Raw genomic sequence first — 19,294 nt, 5'->3', positions numbered from 1 at the left:
ACTGGATCTGACCATCAAGGTGAACTGTGAAGACACGGTGTTTGGCCTGAACCTCCTGAACAGAGTTGTAGCCATCATAGAGTGAAGGGGGACACTTTGGAAAAAAAAAACTCACATTTGGATTTAGATGCTACTTTGTCGATACTGTAAATTGTTGTACATTATTGTGAATGCTGAGGGTTTAGAATAACGCAGCAATTTGTTACCGATGTAGTCTGTTGTTATTTGATCACGGGACGGAGTCTTGTGCCGGTTCTGAAACATGTACAAGAGTTTAGCAGGAATTTGATCGCTTTTCACATTACCCATGTACTTGTATCGAGCATGACTGCATTCCTGCTATGTAATGAAACTATTGCTTCTGTTCTCGAGAAGAAAAAGGTGTCTTACTGACTGTTGTTACCTGATCATAACCTTGTCTTTCTTCATTACCAGATTGATCTTTTTGTTACCTGATGGCAATCTTGTTCGTCTTGGATTTATTTCAACATTTTCAGGTTATGTATAAGTCACTGCGATGTAAGGTTTAGTATCTTCCTTATCCATGCATACTGACTGATTTCTTCCAAAAAGTCCAAAAAGTTCTACACCAGTTCTATAGAAGTTGCATCGAACAGATATACTTTATATATGTAGAGCTTCGTACCTCAACTGAAACAGGGCCTCAAGCCAAATAGGAATAAAACTGTTGGCCACAAAAGGCTGCATTTCTTACCAAACTTACATTTCATGGGCTGGTAATATACGTATCGGCAAAGCCACTGAGGGCCAATGCAAAATTTCACAGGAGATAACTCAGTTCCTACGTAATTCAGGTACAAAACTCCAATGTCAAGCAGCAACTAGACTGGGCTCTGAGGGTGTAGACGACTCGGTGAGCTGGTTCGGCTCCAAGGGCATAGATGATTCGAGCAGTGGATTCTTTTTAAAGGGAAGGCCCTAGGCCCAGCTTTATATATAAAGCTCACAACATAGTAGCGATACAACACACACACCGAAGCGAATAGTCTGATGCCTTAGTTATTACAAAACACACAGATGCCAACCAGTCTATGAAGTAGAGGAAAGAGCATCCCGCGACAACAAGAAAGCACAAGGTGGCGGCCATCCTCCGGACCGTCTGCATCATCCACCATCATCATCTCGGAGTCGCCGATGTAGTCTCCTAACCTCGTCCAGCGCCGCGTCCAGCAGCGGCAAGTCCCTCTGTCTGACCAGAACCCTCCAGCTCTGCATATGAATAGACATTTTGAAGATGACGTCAGCTGGATTGTTGATCGTGGATCCCTCTATAGCTAGCTTGTTGCGGATGTTCCAAAGGGCCCAGCTCGAGCCGCGAAGGTATACCACGCTAACCTACGGAGACGACCCGAAAGGCCATTAACAATGGCAATGAAATCCGCGGCCCCTGCCGGGTTCCAGTGCAAGGCAGGAGTTCCCTAATCCCTGCCCACATGAATTTAGCGATATGACACCCGAAGAAGATGTGGTCGCAAGTTTCCCATTCCCCACAGAAAGCGCAGCTGCCATTGGACGGGCCCTGCGCTTCACCGCCTGATCCCGGCTGGGAGCCGACCCCTGATGAGTTGCCAGAGGAAGACACGGATCTTGGGCGGCACCCTAGTGTGCCAAACCTCTTTGAAGTGCGCGATTGCCCCCCCCTGGGACAGCTTGCAGTACATCGAGTTGGTGGAGTACTCCCCGGAAGGCTCCAATGCCCAGCGAACTTCATCCTCACCCTCCAAAACCGGGTTAAGATCAAAGATCCCGCAAAGGTTCTCCCATTCCACCATCTCAGCAAGACCAAATGAGCGTCTCGAATCTGATCCGCCAGCCATCGTTGTTGCGGACGCCTTCCACCGTAGCGAAGTGGTTGTCGCAGCAGGCGAAGAGCCTCGGGAAGGTCGGACGCAAGGGCCCCGAACCCGTCCACCCGCCTAGCTGGAAATAGGTCCGCCTCCCATTGCGAACCTTGTGCCTGGCCCCCATCTTGAAGTACCATTTAATCTTTTGGATGGCATTCCAGAACTGGGAGCCCTTGGTGGGCACCTCCGGGGAAAACAGGTCATTGTCCCCCAGGTATTTGGCCCTTAGCAGGTCTGCCCACGCCCCTCGCTGTTTTGGTAGATCTTCCAAATCCATTTTACCATGAGAGCAATATTCATGGACTTGGTGTTCAGGATACCCAATCCCCCAAACGCCTTAGGCTTGCACACCGTCGCCCAGTCAACCATGTGGTATTTGCGCTTGGTGCCCACTCCCTCCCAAAAGAAGCGGGAACGATGCCGATTCATCGCCCCATGAGTCGCATCGTGCAAGAGGTAGAGCCCCATTGCAAACAATGGAAGGCTAGAGAGGCAAGAGTTGGTAAGTTCAAGCCTCCCCGCGGAGGCTAGGAACAATCCTTGCCAAGGTTCCACCCTGTGGCCCACCTTCTCTGTGAGGAAGTTCCAGTCCGCCACAGAGAGCGGTTTGTCGCTAACTGGGAGGCCAAGGTACATAAACGGCAAGCTCCCTATCTTGCAGTTAAGGGCGTCAGCTACCCTGAGCCGTTCGCGGTCAGTGACCCCTGTCACCATCACTTCGCTCTTCGCAAAGTTAATTTTGAGCCCTGACATGTTCTCGAAACAGAGAAGCAGCAGCTTAAGGTTAGCCACCCCAACGTCCGAGGGATCAAGGAGGATCAGGGTGTCATCAGCGTATTGGAGGTGGGTAACACCACCTGGAATGAGGTGTGGCACAACCCCCTGGAGGTGCCCCGACTCGCAGGCCCCAGCGATAATGGCCGCTAGAGAGTCCACCATAAAGTCGAAAAGAATCGGGGAGAGAGGATCCCCTTGTCTCACTCCCCGGCATTTCGGAAGTATCCACCGATGACACCGTTGACATTAACCTGCAGTCCGGCCCCCGAGACCAACTCGCGAAGATGATGTACAATCATGGGAGAGAAACCCTTGCGGAGAAGGACCTCCCTCAGGAAGCCCCAGCTCACACTGGTCGAAGGCCTTCTCAAAATCAAGCTTAAGGATGAGCCCCTTCAGCTTTTTAATTCTCAACTCGGGAGCAATCTCATGTAGGGCCAGCACGCCCTCGTGCAGAGCTTCTACCTTTGATGAAAGCGGTTTGGCTACGGTCGATAGATCTAAGCGCAATCGGAGCAAGACGAGTGGCGTATGCTTTAGCAATGAATTTGAAAACAACATTGATAAGCGCAATAGGCCTAAACTGCTTGATGTTATCAGCGCCTTGGGTTTTAGGAATAAGGGAGATCACCCCGAAGTTGAGGCGGGCAACGTCTATCCTCCCTAGGACAAAATCGTTGAGCAAGCAAAGGATGGGGGCTTTAAGAGTTCCCCGTAACATCTTAAAGAAGAGGACAGGGAAGCCATCCGGGCCGTGTGCCGAGTCCTCGCTTCATGCCGGCCAGGACCTCATCTAGCTCGTCCCCAGTGAATGTAAGTTCGAGAGCCCTATTCTCGTCATCCCGGACCCTTTTGTCATCCGGCCAAAGATTGTGGGCAAGGGAGAAGGCCCTCTCTTCCCCTTCAGTACCCAGCATGCCATGGTAATAATGGTAGACATGTCCCATCATGTCCTCTTGGGCGGTTAGCTCACCCTCGTCAGTGACAAGTCTGGGAATCAAACATTTCCTTCGTCTCCCATTAGCGAAGGCGTGAAAGTAGGCTGTGCAAGAATCCCCTTTGAGGGTCCACTGGAGTCTGCTCCGTTGCCTCCAGTACTCCTCTTCCAGCCCATCTAAATGGACCACCTGGTCCTCGAGGAAATAGCGGAGGGCCCACCCTTCCTCGTCGAGCCCCGCCGAATCCGCTGTCCTGTCCAGCTCCTGAATCCGGCAGATGAGGTCGACCCTCGCCTGACGGCGCAGCTTGCCCAGGTTAGCACCCCAGCCCCTGAGATGCTGCCTAAGGCACCTCGCAATGCATTGCCAGAGGTCGACGCTGCTGCGATGCGGCCCCATCGCAAGAATGCAGTGGTCAAGCTTGTCCTTGACCATTTGCTCAAACCCGGCCACCCTAAGCCACCAAGTCTGAAAGATAAACCTCGCAGGCCTCCGGAGCCCCTGCTCACCATCATCAAGGAGGAGAGGATTGTGGTCCGAGCCCACCCTTGTGACCGCCAAAAGAGAGCAAAGCGGGAAGATCTGTTCCCACGAGGGTGAGACAAACACCCTATTCAGGACGGAGCGAACTGGAGAGAGCTGTTTGTTGGACCAAGTAAACCTAGAACCAGTCCTATTAATCTCTCGTAAGGACATTGAAGCAATAGCGTCATTGAACTGGCGCACCCTAGGCCAGTTAATGTTACAATTATTCTTGTCATCCGCTCCCCGGATGAGGTTGAAGTCGCCCCCACGACTAAAGGGTAGCGGCAAGCTAGCACCTCCGATACCAGTTCGTCCAAGAACTCTCCCGACCTGGAATGGTCAGCAGGGCCATAGACAAGAATACAAGTCCAGATTAACCTCTTGCAGCGGTGATAAATGTCTGCGCTAAGGAAATATCTACCTTTCCTCCAGGTCCCTACCTCGAAGGTGTCATCTCTGAATCCCAGCAGCATCCCCCCGGATTGGCCGTTAGCCGGAACCCAGTTCCAGTTGAATTGGCCGCCCTGCTCCAGGCTTCGAAGCTCAGCAGTCGAAAAGTCCTGTTTGACCGTTTCTTGGAGACCCAGAATGTCAATCCGCTCATGTTGCATATAGTCCCGTAGTTGGGTGCGACGCCCTCGTCCCCCAAAACCTCTCAGATTGTAAAAGAGAGCTCTCATTTCTTTGAGCGGCGCTTGTACTGCCTCGTGGAGACAGGCCTCACAGATGCCTTAACACAAGAGCGAACGGGGCGCGACCTTGCCGCTCCATACCCACCACGCCGGGTGGCGGACGTCGAGGCCCCTGCCTCGGCCAAGACCGGGTCCGCCGTGGCCTCCCCTTGGGCCACGGACAGGTCTGCAGCCACCTCGGCAGTGGATTCTTTTGGAACTCATTCCTGAGTTGCCCACAGGTTGCATTAGCATCAAGCCCACGGGTCTGTCGAACGCTGACCGTGATCTTCCGAGATTCCAGCCCATCGACAAATGCTTGAATCTGTGAATAAACACCAACATGAATACCAACAATCTCAAACTTCCAGTGGGCAATGTGACAAAGACTTGAGATAGATCGCGTACCGCTTTTCTGTAAGGCCTCTTGTACTCGGAACCTTCTACAGGGTTATAGGGAATCAGGTTCACGTGGTACCCACCTCCACATGCGTGCAGCAGTGCCGCGAGTTCTTCAGCATGCGCCTTGTCATCATTAATCCCAGCTGGGTAAGTGGTTCAGACATGTCAGATGACAATGGCTGAAGTGATAATGCAGTTTTTAACATCCATCCTTGTCAGACAGATGGATCATTCAGTGGGAAGGCATAGCTGGATTACCTAGCAGAGTGTACTCGAAGGATACCCTGCGTCCAGTTTCGAGGAAATAATTCTTGCAGTCATCCATTAATGCTTCCAGCGGATATGATTTCGCACTTGGAACAATTGTTTCACGCAGCGTCTGATTTGGGGCATGTAGGCTGATTCCAATACAGCAGAATAGTCAGGAAAGAATAATCGAAGCAAATGCTGCTTGTAGGCAGTTCCTTTCAGCTAAGCTCAGAGTTTGGACAATGTTACAAAGGGGCAGGTTCATACAAGGAATATTGAGTATTAAGTAAGATTGGCAGGTAGTAAGTGTGAAACAAGAGCACATTATCTACTATTGATGCTAATAAGCCAAGTTCGGATTATTATCATCATCGTACCTGACTGCCAGCGTTGACTGAAGCTTGTGAGTTGCTAGCTTATTTATCGTGTTGGGAACACCTACTGTGGAGATTGTCATCATCCTTTGCCCAATCTTTAGTTCCTGGAAGTAATATGTTTACGTTGAGTGACAGGACACATATCAAACACTTGTTATTTGAGGTATCTTTAGTAATTTATGACCCAATATTTCATGAAAATTAACCGGGCATAAGGGAACACAGCCCAATTACTTGCCAATTCAACAGACCTTATTCAAGCATGTGTGTGCCTCCAGAACTGCTTTCAGATTCAACATGGGCTCACCCATTCCCATGAACACCACATTCGTCACCCTCTGCTTGAACGACTCCTCTATGGCCAAGACCTGCAACGCCAGACCAACAATCCACAACACAGCAAACAGTAAGAGCACGAGCTCAGCTTGTTTACAATGATCTTTCGTTGCAAGGTATAGGGACAGGCGCAGGTTACTGGGAGGGAGAGAACCTGCTCGACGATCTCGTGCCCCTTAAGGTTCCGCGCGAACCCTCCCTTGCCCGTGGCGCAGAACGAGCAGCGCAAGGGGCAGCCAACCTGCATTAGCACCGTCAAGAAAACACTGAGGTCGCTGAACCAGCAAATAGCATAAAAAAGCAGCACCACGGCCCAAATCACCTGCGATGAAACGCAGGCGGTGAGTCTCGGCGTGCCCCTGTCGTCGACGGGGATCCCCACCGTCTCGACCAACCTGTTGTCCTCCAGCTTGAGAAGTATCTGCGAAGAAGGACCCGCATGAATACAGAGAGTCAGAAACCCCTCTAGCTAGTTTACCAGACACAGAGCTGGTCTTCTGATTCGCGAATGCCACGTGAACCTTGATGTAGGTACCTTGGTGGTGCCATCGGTGGCGGTGACGGCGTGGTGCACCGGCGACCGGCCGACGCTCCAGCCGGCCCCAACCAGCGCCTCCCGGAACACCTTGGGCACTGCGGAAACGCCGAGAGCGCGGTCAAGTGACCTTAGCGGAAACTTAAAATTTTCCAGCACAAGGATTTTATCTTCGCGTCCAGCCCCCCAGATTTTAAATTTCCAGCTAATCTTTTCTATCTGCTTCGCAGAACACCCGCAAGCTGCATGAAGATCTGCGCGTACTGGTGCTGGAGCAGAAGGCGGAGATTGAAGGGCTGCACAAAAGTTGTGCGGAGAGCCAGAAGGCCATTTCGATCCTGGAGACTCGTCTGAAAAACCACGAGGGTAAGGATTCCGACTTTGCCCCAAGCTTCTCAACGCATTCTTTATGTGAACTCGTATTTTGGATAGTTACTTTGTTCTTTACTTTCCGTCTTTTAGAACAACTTGCCAAGCGCCCTTCCATCGACGACATTTCCGCCCAGCTCGAGGTGCTAAAGACCGAGAATGAATCCCTCCAAAATTTCCTGAAGGAGTCCTCCGAGAAAGAGACCAAAAAGAGAAAGGAACTCGAGGAGAAGCATGCCCAGGCCATGTCAGAACTTGCCGAGAAGCTTAAAAAGAGCAACCAGAGGATTAAGACTCGGCATCAAAGGCAAAGGCTTACGAGACGGAGGCGGAAAACATTGACAAGATGATCTTCCGTAAGGACTTCACATTTCTTCCGGCTTCTTCACTATGCTCGTTCGCCTTACTTCACGGGAAAAACTGATCATGCCTTTTTGCAGCATGTCTCGGATTTTAATGGACCAAGGAGTCTTCCCTCGGCAGGACGGAGGCATATGAAGAAGCGCGGAACTCCATTGACGATCTCTTCGAGGCTTGTCGTGGAATCGCCAAGTCCCTATCCCTGAAGAGAGCCAGCACCACGCTCATCGACCGGATGACCAAGCTGATGCGAATGGTGCCGGATCTCATCAAGGACTGGCAGGAATCTTCAGCCCGCGGAGTTGCCTCCATCACCTTGGCGATGTGCAAAGCGCACTTTCCCACCATGAGCTTTGCGAGTGTTGCGCGCGGAGTTCCCAAGGGCACGACAGGCTGTTTGCCGGGCGAGTTGATCACTCGTTTTGGTACAACAAGCATGCGCTTCCCGAGGGTTTTTCCGACGCCGAGGTTGATGAAGACGATGAAGACGTCGAGGAGGGCTCCGCGTCCAGCGCGAACCGCTCAAACGAAGACTCCGGCGACGGTTCCGGCGAGGGCTCTGCTTATGAAGCTTCGGAGGATGAAGGACAATCCTCCGAGTGAATCCTGTAAAAACAATGAGATGCATCATTTTGGCCCCGGAGTGGGTTTGTAATATAACTTAAATATTCTTAAGTAGCTAGGGACGAAACAACTGCATGTGGGCGGAAAAAACTTATCCTGCTATCCGTTCAATATATATGAATGCATGTTTCATTCGTTTGAGAAAGCAAGTGCTAGTTTCTAAGTTTTCCGGCTTGCTCACTTGACCTTCCACGAGCTGGAAGACCTTTAGCCGGAGACGCTGCCTGCGGCGACGAAGCCCAATGGCGATCCGTCAATAACCGCGAAAACAAGCCCCCAGCCTAGGTGCCGGAAGTTGCTACCAGGAATCCGTGAGTTCGCAACAAAAAACTTATCCACCAGAAAACTTAAGCTTACGTCCTAAAGGACGATTTTGAAAATCACAACTTTCATACACGCCTAGGCGGAAATATCCAGCTCTGCGGTTTTAGTCGGAAAACATACACGATTCAAAAATGAAAAACTAAAGGAGGCAAAAGACTCAAAGAGTGAACCATATGCTTTATTTCATTGATCATGTATCATGGTTATAACAAGATATGTAATGCGGAAATTGCTAAGTGTGGAAAGGACGTAGCTGTGCTATGTTCCGAGGACGATCCGTTTCATCGTATATGTCATCCGGATCCTCCCGTTTGCGTTTCCGGTACCAATTGGCAGGTCTATCCTTTAGCTCCCGGAAATCGACGAGGTAGTAAGATCCGTTGTGAAGCACTTTGCTGATGACGAAAGGTCCTTCCCATGGAGATTGCAACTTATGGTCTTTTACCTGACGAAGGCGGAGAACCAAGTCACCTGCCATAAACGAGCGGTTCCGAACTCGACAACTATGATAGCGTCGGAGCTTCTGCTGGTAAATGGTGGAACGTTGATCGGCCAAGTTCCGAGCTTCTTCAATCAGGTCCACAGATAGCTGTCGAGCCTCGTCGGCCAGTTTCTTCATTGTAGGCGGAAACTCGCGGTGAATCGTGGATGATGTCGGAGGGGAGCACAGCTTCGGATCCGTATACCAGGAAAAACAGAGTAAATCCAGCTTGATCTCGTTAGGGGTAGTTCGTAAACTCCACAGAACAGAGTCTAACTCCTCAGCCCAAGCTCCGGCTGCGCTCCGCAGCGGTTCTTCAAGGCGAGGTTTGATTCCGGCTAGTATGAGACCATTGGCTCGTTCGACCTGACCATTAGATTGTGGATGAGCCACAGATGCAAGGTCAAGCCGGATCCCTACGTCATTGCAATAATCCTTGAGTTCTCCCTGCGCAAAGTTCGTGCCATTATCTGTGATTATGCTGTGTGGGATGCCGAATCTCGTCACGAGGCTACAAACAAATTTCAGTGCCGTAGCACCATCGGCTTTTCTCACTGGCTTTGCCTCGATCCATTTACTGAACTTGTCAATAGCGACCAAGAGGTACTCAAAACCGCCAGGAGATGATTTCTTTAATTTCCCGACCATATCGAGCCCCCAGACCGCGAACGGCCATGTAATAGGGATGGTCTTTAGCTCCTGAGCTGGAGCATTTGGTTGAGTAGCGTAGTACTGACAACCTCGGCAGGTTTTCACTAGTTTATCAGCATCTTCTTTAGCTGTGAGCCAGTAAAATCCTAGCTGGAAAGCTTTTTCAACAAGGGACCTGGGAGCGGCGTGATGCCCGCAATCCCCTGCGTGGATCTCTCTGAGGATTTCAATGCCATCTTGATTTGAGACGCACTTTAGAAATACCCCATTTGCACTTCGTTTGTAGAGCTGCCCATCAACGATTGTGTAGGACCTTGCTCGCCTGATGATCTGTCGCGCGAGGACTTCATCCTCCGGCAACTTTCGATCGATAAGGTAATCCAGGAATGGCTGGGTCCAACCCGGAATGATGACCATCACCTCCTTAGCTGAAGACACTGCCACATCTGGGTTTTCTGGGTTAGCGCCCTTCACCGAGGGTATCCGTAAGTGCTCTAGGAAGATTCCAGGTGGAATTGGTTTTCGGCCGGATCCGAGCTTGGATAGCATGTCTGCCGCTGTGTTATCGTCTCTCCTGGCGTACTTGACTTCATATCCGAGGAAGCTCTTGGCGATCTCGTCAACTTCGTCTTTGTAAGCCGCCATAACGGGGTTTCTGGCGTTCCAGGTTCCGGCTACTTGTTGTGCCACCAGGTCGGAATCTCCGCAACATATGATGTGCTTGATCCCAATCTCCTTAGCGATGCGCAGCACCGTGTAGTAGAGCCTCGTATTCCGCCATATTGTTTGTAGCTTCGAAGTGAATCTGCAGGACGTACTGCAATTATTCTCCGGTTGGAGACTTCAGGGTAACTCCAGCCCCCGAGCCTTGATGTTGCTTGGATCCGTCAAAGTGCATGACCCAGGCCTCAGGTTCCGGCACAGGTGCCCTCTGGCGCTTCAGTCCAATCGACGAAAAAGTCCGCCAAAATCTGAGACTTGATTGAAGTTCTGGCTTGGTAGTTTATATCGAAGGCGAAAAGTTCTACTCCCCACTTCGCTACGCACCCTGTTGCGTCGGAGTTGTTGATGATCGTCGACAATGGAGCTTTGCTCACAACTGTCATGGGATGTTCTTGGAAGTAATGTCTCAGCTTTCGGCTACCTAGGAATACTTCGTAGGCTAGCTTCTGAAAGTGAGGGTATCTTTGCTTGGATTCCGTCAGGACCTCGCTGATGTAATATACTCGGTCTCTCGGACTCCATACTCGTATCCTTCTTCTTTTCGCTCCACCACGATGACGAGGCTAATGACCTTATTGGAAGCTGCCGGATAGAGGAGCATAGGCTCGACTCTTCCGGAGATGCCAATATAGGTGGGGAAGAGAGGATTTCCTTCAACCCCCGAAGTGTCTGCGTCCGCTGCGTCGTCCCAGACAAATTTGTCTGTTTTCTTCAGCAGTTTGTACAAAGGTAGCTGTCGGGGGGAAGACCCCGGGTAGGGCAAAGGACTAGGAGCAGCCGGCTCAGGCCGGCTGGCCCGCGGCAAAGGCCGGCTGAGGAGCAGCCGGCTGGAGCCGTGGCCGGCTGCCTTGGGAGCCGGCTGGCTCAAAGTCTACGCCTGGTCCGGCCACGGCCGACCGCGCCGTGGCTGGGCCGGCTTCTACGTGCCATATCCGGCTGGTTTGTCTCTCCCCGACCGGCTCGAGGCTGGCTAGCCTTGCAGAGAAGGAACTGGAAAGGTGATCCGGGTGCGAAAGTCCACGCTGATCTCATCTCCGAGTGTAAAGTGGGGGCACCGTGGAGCAATAGTGCCCCCGTGTCAGACCGGCGTCATGGCCGAGCTGCGTCGTGCGCCGTAGGCCATGGGCGCTGACCGCCGTCACCTCCCCCACGTCGCTTCACACATCCTGTGGATGCGGACCGATGACGCCAGCGTCATGGGAAGGAGCGGAGCAGGTGGAGTCGGCACACCCTCCTAGTAGGCCGTAGGGGCCTCTTTGTAAAGTTGCAGGCATTATATAAGCCTCACTACCCCTCCTACGCGAGGGGACGATCGATCCTCTAGCCATCCTAGTCTTAGCGCTACTCCGGGAGAGAGACCTTCGTCTACCTTAGCCTCCCCGAGCAGCCGGATACAGCTCAAGGAGCACCATTGTACTGTGATATCGCTTATACACTCATAGCAGGAGTAGAGGTGTTACCTCCACAGGAGGGCCTCGAACCTGGGTACGTCGCTGTGTCGCTCGTGCCCATACCCGCATCCGGATACCGCCGTAGATCATACTAGGAACCACTCTCGTTAGCCACCCTATGGCATATGCCGTGACGATACCACGATAGTAGCGCCTTCTCGCCAAGACGGCTAACAAATCTACTGATTGCAGCAACGTAACTAGTTAATCGTTGCACTTCTTTGAGACAAGTTGGCCTCTTAATGTTTAGGATAGCCTTGATTTTTTCCGGGTTCACTTCAATGCCTCTGTGAGACACAATGAAGCCAAGGAGTTTTCCGGCTGGCACGCCAAAGACGCATTTCGGTGGATTCAACATCATCTTGTATTGTCAGAGATTATCGAAGGTTTCCTTGAGGTCGCTGATCAAGTCGGATCCTTTCCGGGTCATGACCGCGAAGTCGTCGATGTAGGCGTGCACGTTCCGGCCAATTTGGTCATTCAAGCATCGCTGCATCGTACGTTGATAGGTGGCACCTGCGTTTTTCAAGCCAAAAGGCATGGTAACATAGCAGTAAGTGCCAAAGGGTGTGATGAACGAGGTCGCCTTTTGGTCGGACTTCTTCATTCGGATCTGATGATACCCGGAATATGCGTCAAGAAAACATAGAAGTTCCGCCCCCGCCGTCGAATCAATGACTTGGTCAATGCGCGGCAAGGGGAACGGGTCCTTCGGACAGTGCTTATTCAAGCCGGAGTAATCGATGCACATTCTTAGTATTTCAAAATTCTTTTTGGGTACAAGGACGGGGTTTGCGACCCAATCAGTATGGATAACTTCTACTACAAAACCTGCCTCTAGTAACTTTGCTAATTTCATCCCTATGGCGCGGCGCTTCTTATCTCCAAAGCGTCGCATAGCTTGCTTCACCGGTTTTGCACCCGGATTTATGTTGAGGTAGTGCTCGGCGAGTTCCCTTGGTACTCCGGACATGTCAGAAGGTTGCCATGCGAAGATATCCATGTTAGCTCGGAGGAACTCGACGAGCGTGCTTTCCTATTTGGGGTCCAGGCCAGCTCCGACAGACACCTGCTTGGAATCATCGCCTTCCTTGAGGTCAACTTTCTTGGTGTCTATCGCGGCCTTGAACGAGTTCTTCTGTTCGGAGACCTGCTTCTTGGTGGTGTGCATCTCTGTCGGATCCACCGCGGCCCTGTAGCCTTGCAGCTCCTCTCCAGATATGACTGATTCTGCAAAGGCGGCTTCGCCCTCCTCACAGTCTCGAGCTTTCTTGTAATCTCCGGATACGGTGATCCAACCGTTAGGACCCGGAATCTTGAGTTTATTGTAGATGTAGCATGCCCTTGCGTGAAACTTGTGGTAGGTGGGCCTGCCGAAGATGACGTGGTAGGAGCTCTTGAAGGGCACAACTTTGAACGTGATCATCTCTTCGCGGAAATTATTAACATCGCCGAAGGCCACGGGGAGTTTGATGCTGCCTAGGGAGTTTGCCTTTTTACCCGGAACCACACCATGAAACTCAGTGGTGCTGTGCTTAAGCTGTTCCTTGGTAAGGTTCATCCTCTCCAGAGTCTCCAGGTACATGATGTTCAAGCTGGCTCCGCCATCCATGAGGCACTTGGAGAAGTCATACCCGTCGATGCGGGGACTCACAACCAGGGCGTAGCACTCTTTTGGGATGATGGTCGGGTGATCCGCCCTGTCGAAGGTGCAGGGTTTTTCTGACCATTTGACGTACTGCGGCACAGCCGGAACTGTGGCGTTCAGGATCCGGAGGGCCGATTTCTTGGCCCAGACCGTTGGTGTTCCGAGAAAGGTGTGGTATGCACCAGTGTTCTTTTTGACGAAGGGGTTGGATTTGTTAGCTGCGGAAGCCTCTTTGGGATCCGGCGAAGCGTCATCCTCGTCCATTGCCTCGGAACTATCCTCGTCCTTTTCCTTGTTCTTGCCCTTGCCTCCTTTGCCACGAGGGCGGTGCTTCCGGGCGCGCTTGTATCCTGCTTCCGGGTCAGTTTTGAGATCATTGACCCACTTGCAGTTACGGTTGGTGTGGGAGGACTTGCCAGTAGCCGGATCCATATGGGCTAGACATGGCATATCCCTGTATTCTTCGTACGTTTGGGGAGCGCGGGTTCCGGCTGCGGTGACCTCGTCAGCTCGCTGCTGGCCCCTGCCGGCTCCGCCACCACGGCCTCTTCCGCCTCCTTGACCTCCTCGTTGGAACGTCATGGCGACCATGTCGGATCCGCCGCCCTTCTGGTCTTCGGAGGGGTTCTTCCGCTTGTTACTGTTGCTGATGCCGCCGTTGTCACGGTTCTTCTTTTGCGGGTGCAGGGGTATGGTTGTGGCTGCGAGGTCTCCGCCTGTGTCATCATCGGCGGCGGTGTGGTCACTGGCGATGGTGATCATGTCATCCAAAGTCAGTTTGTTTGCATTGACCAAGCAGGTAAGCTTATGCCGGAGCAGTCCTCCCCTCTGCAAATCACCTATGAAGGCGTGCATAGCTGTGCGGTTATCCACGTTCTCGCACTCGTTTCTGGTTGCTAACCACCGGGTGAGGAAGTTCCTTGATGTTTCACCCTTCTTCTGGATACATGCCTGCAGATCGCTTGTAGTGGCGGGTCTCTTGTAGGTGCCCCTGAAGTGTTTCTCGAAGGCACTCTTCAGGTCAAACCAGCAAAACATGGAGTTCTTCTCGAGGTCACTGAGCCAGGTACGGGCTGGACCCACAAGATACAACTGGAGCATGTGGCAAGCTATGTTAGGGGTTCCTCCGGCGAAGATCACTGCATTGTAGTAATCCTCGATCCAGGTATCCGGCCTTTCAGTGCCATCATAATGCTTCAGGTTTCCGGGTAGCTTGAGGTTCAGGCTCTTTGGCTTTGGTTCCTCTCGGATCATCCTGCCGAAGCACTTTGGGCCAATGTAGTCAGATCTGTATTCATTAAGACGTTCCCATGCATCACGCGGGCCATTGCGAGGGGATTTTGAGCGGGAGCGGGATCTCCGGCCTCCGCCTCCGCCTCCGCCTCCACCTCCTCCACTGGGTGGTGGGGAGGGAGATTTGCGAGGGGGCCTGTGGGATTTTTTGCTTCCGCCCTCCGATTCTCCGTGCCCTTCTTGCTGCTGACTCCGGCTTCGGTGACTACCTTCTCCGTGATGGCGGTCGTCTCCCTCGTTCCGGCTTCGGCGGGGCTCAGGCTCGCGTTCTTCGTTCCGGCTCCGACGAGGCTCCGGCGTGCGCTCCGTGTTCCTGTTCCTCTGCGGTACCACGTTGTCGCGGATATTAATTCCACCAAGCCCATGGGGTCGTGTGTTTCCGGCGGGACTACGGCGGCGAGGAGCCGGAGGAGGACGCGGGATCCGGGGCGGCGGTGACGGGTTCCGGTACTTGTCCCTGCCAGTGTACATTGGATCCTTTCCCTTCCTTGGGTCCGCCGGAGGTGTCTTCGATGGAACCGGGATCGGATTTGGATGTTCTCTGGTTCTCCTTCTGCGCTTCGTGGATCCGGTGCGCGATTCATCATCACGATGCTGTCTTCCGGGGGCGTCCTTCTGCGCGGTGGACACACAATGTTCCGGGTTGGATTCCAACCTGCGCGAAGTGTCTGCCTTGCTCTGTTGCTTCATTGCTGACGCAACGAGCGTACGGATGTGGTTGATATCGATTTCCTCATCTTTCTTGGCTAAGAGCTCCGCAGCCTTCTTCATATTATCCTTTGGAGTTGTGAGCGGCTGTTGATCAGTGGGGGTTGCAAAGTTGATCTTGCGAGGGGCAATAGCTTCCCGCCGGATCCTATCTGCTTCCTTGTGGGCATCGCCCATCATGGATTCCCATTGTTGTCGGAGTTGCTTGGCCTTCTGCAGCGATTCTACAGCTTCGCGCTCTCTTTTGAGGAAATTATTCATAACGCTTTCAGCCTCTTTCCTTTCCTCCAGCATCGCCATTGCGGTGTTTGAAAATGTCTTGGCGGTGGCCAGCATCTCCTGTCTTTTGGCTTCTAGAGCCTCCGGATCTGCGGCATCATCTGGAGTTATTGGTTTGTTGAGGATTGCCAAATGCGCGATGGCGTCTATGCCTGCTTGCTCAACTAGCTCTTCTGGGGACAGGTACTCCCCGTGTCCTTCTCTGGAGTCCTGCGCAGCACGGTGACGAGACCGTGAAGGCGGAGTTTCCGAGTTGGACGGGCCCGGAAGCTTGGGGTCAGTCGGAGTAGTTTCATCGTCAGCCTGATCCAGCCCAGTTATGGTCGCAAGGACCTCTTTAGGCGGAGCGGACTCTACCTTAGTTTTCCCCCCATCTTCGAGCTCCTTCGTCAGGCGATTGTACTCTTCTGTGTCCATCGAGGAGCCATCATCGGAAGTTGGACTTAAGTTGCCAAGGATTGATTCTTCTTTGTCTCCGGCATCCTCTTGCTGATCCGGGACATCGCTGTCTCCGATAGTCTCTTGCTGATCCGGGACATCGCTGTCTCCGGAAGCCTCAACCTGCATGGGTCCGGCACCTTCCTGAGGAGGGGCGGTTCCAGCGGTATGTGCGACGAAGTGCACGAAGTGACACCTCTGCTTCTCTAACACCTGGGAGACCCAGGCGGATCTGCATTGGTCTTCCACCGTGATTTCCTGCTCAGGGGCGGATTGGGCGGGCTTTGAAATTTTCAGATCTAAGGCGGAATCTTCCTTAGGAAGCTCCTGCGTCTCATATCGGATCTTCGCGACTGCGTCCTGCTCAGCGGCGGTCGCGTCAGCGTGACTTACCAGGGCGTTTCCGTCGGAATCGACGGTCTCCCCGATGAAGATGTGGATGCCGCCGATTGGGATGATGGAGAGCTTGACGGGGTCGGTTTTAGCCAGAATCCAGCACTCATCTTGAGGGACGATCGGAAAGTTCCCAGCGTAAAGGACACGCCCCACAGCGATGGATTCGTCGTAGCTTCCCATGGCGGAACCCTCCCAGTTCCAGCCTCCAGACGCCGCTGGCCCCACGGTGGGCGCCAACTGTCGTTGCCTATTCGAAGGTACTCCAGAGGAGGGATCCTCATGGAGGGAAGAAGAAGTAGGGGCCATTGGGCGGAGAGTCCTCGGGACGGTGGTACGCGATTTACCCAGCTTCGGAACACCTGCTCGAGGACAAGGCCTACTGCTGCTTGTCTGGAATTATCTGGGCGCTTTCGCGTTGTTACAATGAGTTGTGGTTGTGCCTCTAGGGCTCCCGGGATCCGGCTTATAACGGCGCCAGGACCTAGGGTTTACACGGAGAGTCCTAGCTGGAATACAAGTCACCTAACTACGGTATACTATCTTGCCGTGTACGTCAAGGATCCGCCTTCCCTTATACGTCGTACCGGATCCGGCTACCCTTGATGGGCCTGGCCGGATCCGACTTCTAGAGTTGGTCGGTGGATCCGGCTCCTTGTTCCTGGGCTGGACTTCATCCATCTTGATCTACAGCAACTGGGCCGCCCGATGGGCCACATGCCACCATCACCGTCTATGGGCCACCCGGGCTTGCCGGATCTAGGCACTGTCGATGGTACACCCATGAAGTATACCCACAACACCCAGGATTTGGTGAAGACTCGTTCGTCGGGTTCCGGAGTCGGGGTGGTGGAGTCCTTGTTGAAATTCCAGGTATCCGGAGCTATGAGTCCTTCCTTTTCGAAGGCTTTAAGCTCAGAATCAGTGATTTCGCTCGGCCACCATTGGCCCTTCTCCCCCTCACGGTTCCGAGCCTCTAATCCCTTCTTCTTTTCCGCCTCCTGAACCTTAGCAGCCATCCTAGCTTGCCCTTCTAGCTCCGCTTGGATTTCTTCGAGTGTTGGAATCCGACCAAGAATATTGCTGGAAGAGGCGGAGTAAGGTTGAGCTAGCCTAGTATCGGAAATATTTGGCGGAAGGAATGCTAAAGGTTCGACGAAGGTCGGTTCCACTGAGTTTTGTGTTGGGCTACTCGGAGAACTATCGGTGAACTTAGGTGAGCTAGTGGACATGTTTCCGGCTGCATGCATATGGTAAAAACTTAGGAAGCCGGATCCCCGCTAAGGTCTATCTTCTACAAGTCCGGTGGACTTACCGGCAATGGCGTGGCGGTTCCCCGTGACGCCGGCGAAGGAGGAGGACGCGGGCTTGACGCGCAGACCTCCGGCGCGACCACGAATCGGCGGCGGAGAATATTTCCCGATCAAACGCGGGCAGCTCGGGTCGAAGAAGACCTTGGAGCAGCGGCGCTTGAAGCTTTCCGGGAAGAAGTTCGCCGGAGTGAGATCTGTCGGGCGGCGCTGGCGCGAGGAAGAAGATGAAGTGGTGAGATGCGGTGAAAGAATGGAAGTGATCGTGACGTTGGGGTATTTATAGGCCCAGCGCGGAGATGCATGCGTCGGATCTTGCGGTAGAAGCGGAATGGTCGCGCCGTTGGATAACCGCCACGTGTCCTAGGTCAAAAGCGGTGAAACTGACGCAGTGGTGACCTAACTGCACACCTCCGAAATTTCCGGCTAGGAGATTCGCAGATCCGAAAATTTAGCGCGGGAAAAGGGGAAGTTATGTGCGACGTGGGCGAGAAATCTTCTAAGTTACCATTACAAGCGAACGAATGATTTCTGGTTGGATGAAGTCGGAAACGATGAAGTTTTGGAAGCTCTTCGAGATTCTCTTTGGATCCGGACAAAGCTAGGCGGAGGAATGATGAATCTTGAAGAACTTCGGGGGCTACTGTTGTGGGTATACTTTATGGGTATATCAACGACGTGGTCTAGATCCGGCAAGCCCGGGTGGCCCACAGATGGTGATGGTGGCATATGGCCCATTGGGCGGCCCAGTTGCTGTTGATAGAAGATGGATGAAGTCCAGCCCAGGAACAGGAGCCGGATCTCAACCGACCTATACAAGTAGTCGGATCCGTGGAGGCCCATGAAGTATCTGGATCCAATACGGCGTATAAGGAAAGGTGGATCCTTGACGTGCACGGCAATGTAATATTCCGTAGTTAGGCATCTTGTATTCTGGCTAGGACTCTCCGTGTAAACCCTAGATCCTGGCGCCTTTATAAGCCAGATCCCGGGAGCCCTAGAGGCACAACCACAACTCATTGTAACAACGCGAAAGCTCCCAGATAATTCCAGACAAGCAGCAGTAGGCCCTGTCCTCGAGCAGGTGTTCCGAAGCTGGGTAAATCGCGTACCACCGTCCCGAGGACTCTCCGCCCAATGGCCCCTACTTCTTCTCCCCCTCGTGAGGATCCCTCCTCCGAGGTACCGTCGAATAGGCAACGACACCGTCGACCCCTTCCCCTTTAATGGCGCCTCCCGAGCTCCTGGTTCGGCCTCTGTCGGGTTCCTGCAGCCATGGCTCCACCTACGCCTTGCGCGTGCCGCGGCGCCTCCTCTGCCTCGCCCCTCGTCGCCTGGCCGCACGCCCCTGTCTCCTCCTCACGCAAGCACGGCCGGCCGCCATTTTCCCTCGTCACCGCGCGCGAGCGTGGCACCTCTGCTCGCTGTTGTGTTGCAGTTGACCCCGCGCCAGTGCGTGTCTCGAGCTGCTCTACGTTGTACTACTCCCCGAACTCAAATCGTTGATATGTTGCTGCAGCTACTCAGTTTCCCGGTGTTATCCATTGGTGTGCCGTGGTGGATGTGA

The 19,294-nt window shown here is 53.0% G+C and overlaps 1 protein-coding gene across 1 annotated transcript; it reads right to left on the bottom strand.

The window, feature by feature from the left end:
• Positions 1-604: 604 nt before the first annotated feature.
• On the bottom strand, positions 605-7,006 carry LOC124662177 (probable dual-specificity RNA methyltransferase RlmN). Its single transcript, XM_047200052.1, has 10 exons — positions 6,940-7,006; positions 6,676-6,773; positions 6,463-6,561; positions 6,295-6,381; positions 6,056-6,172; positions 5,805-5,908; positions 5,437-5,576; positions 5,185-5,321; positions 4,993-5,101; positions 605-926 (listed from the first exon to the last, which is right to left on the bottom strand). The coding sequence occupies exons 1-10, from the start codon at positions 7,004-7,006 to the stop codon at positions 832-834; spliced, it is 1,053 nt and encodes a 350-aa protein (XP_047056008.1). The 3' UTR covers positions 605-831.
• Positions 7,007-19,294: the final 12,288 nt, after the last annotated feature.

This window comes from Lolium rigidum, chromosome 6 (genome assembly GCF_022539505.1).
Source record: "Lolium rigidum isolate FL_2022 chromosome 6, APGP_CSIRO_Lrig_0.1, whole genome shotgun sequence".
In the NCBI taxonomy this organism is placed as follows: Eukaryota; Viridiplantae; Streptophyta; class Magnoliopsida; order Poales; family Poaceae; genus Lolium; species Lolium rigidum.
This window is presented reverse-complemented; position numbering and strand designations above follow the sequence as displayed.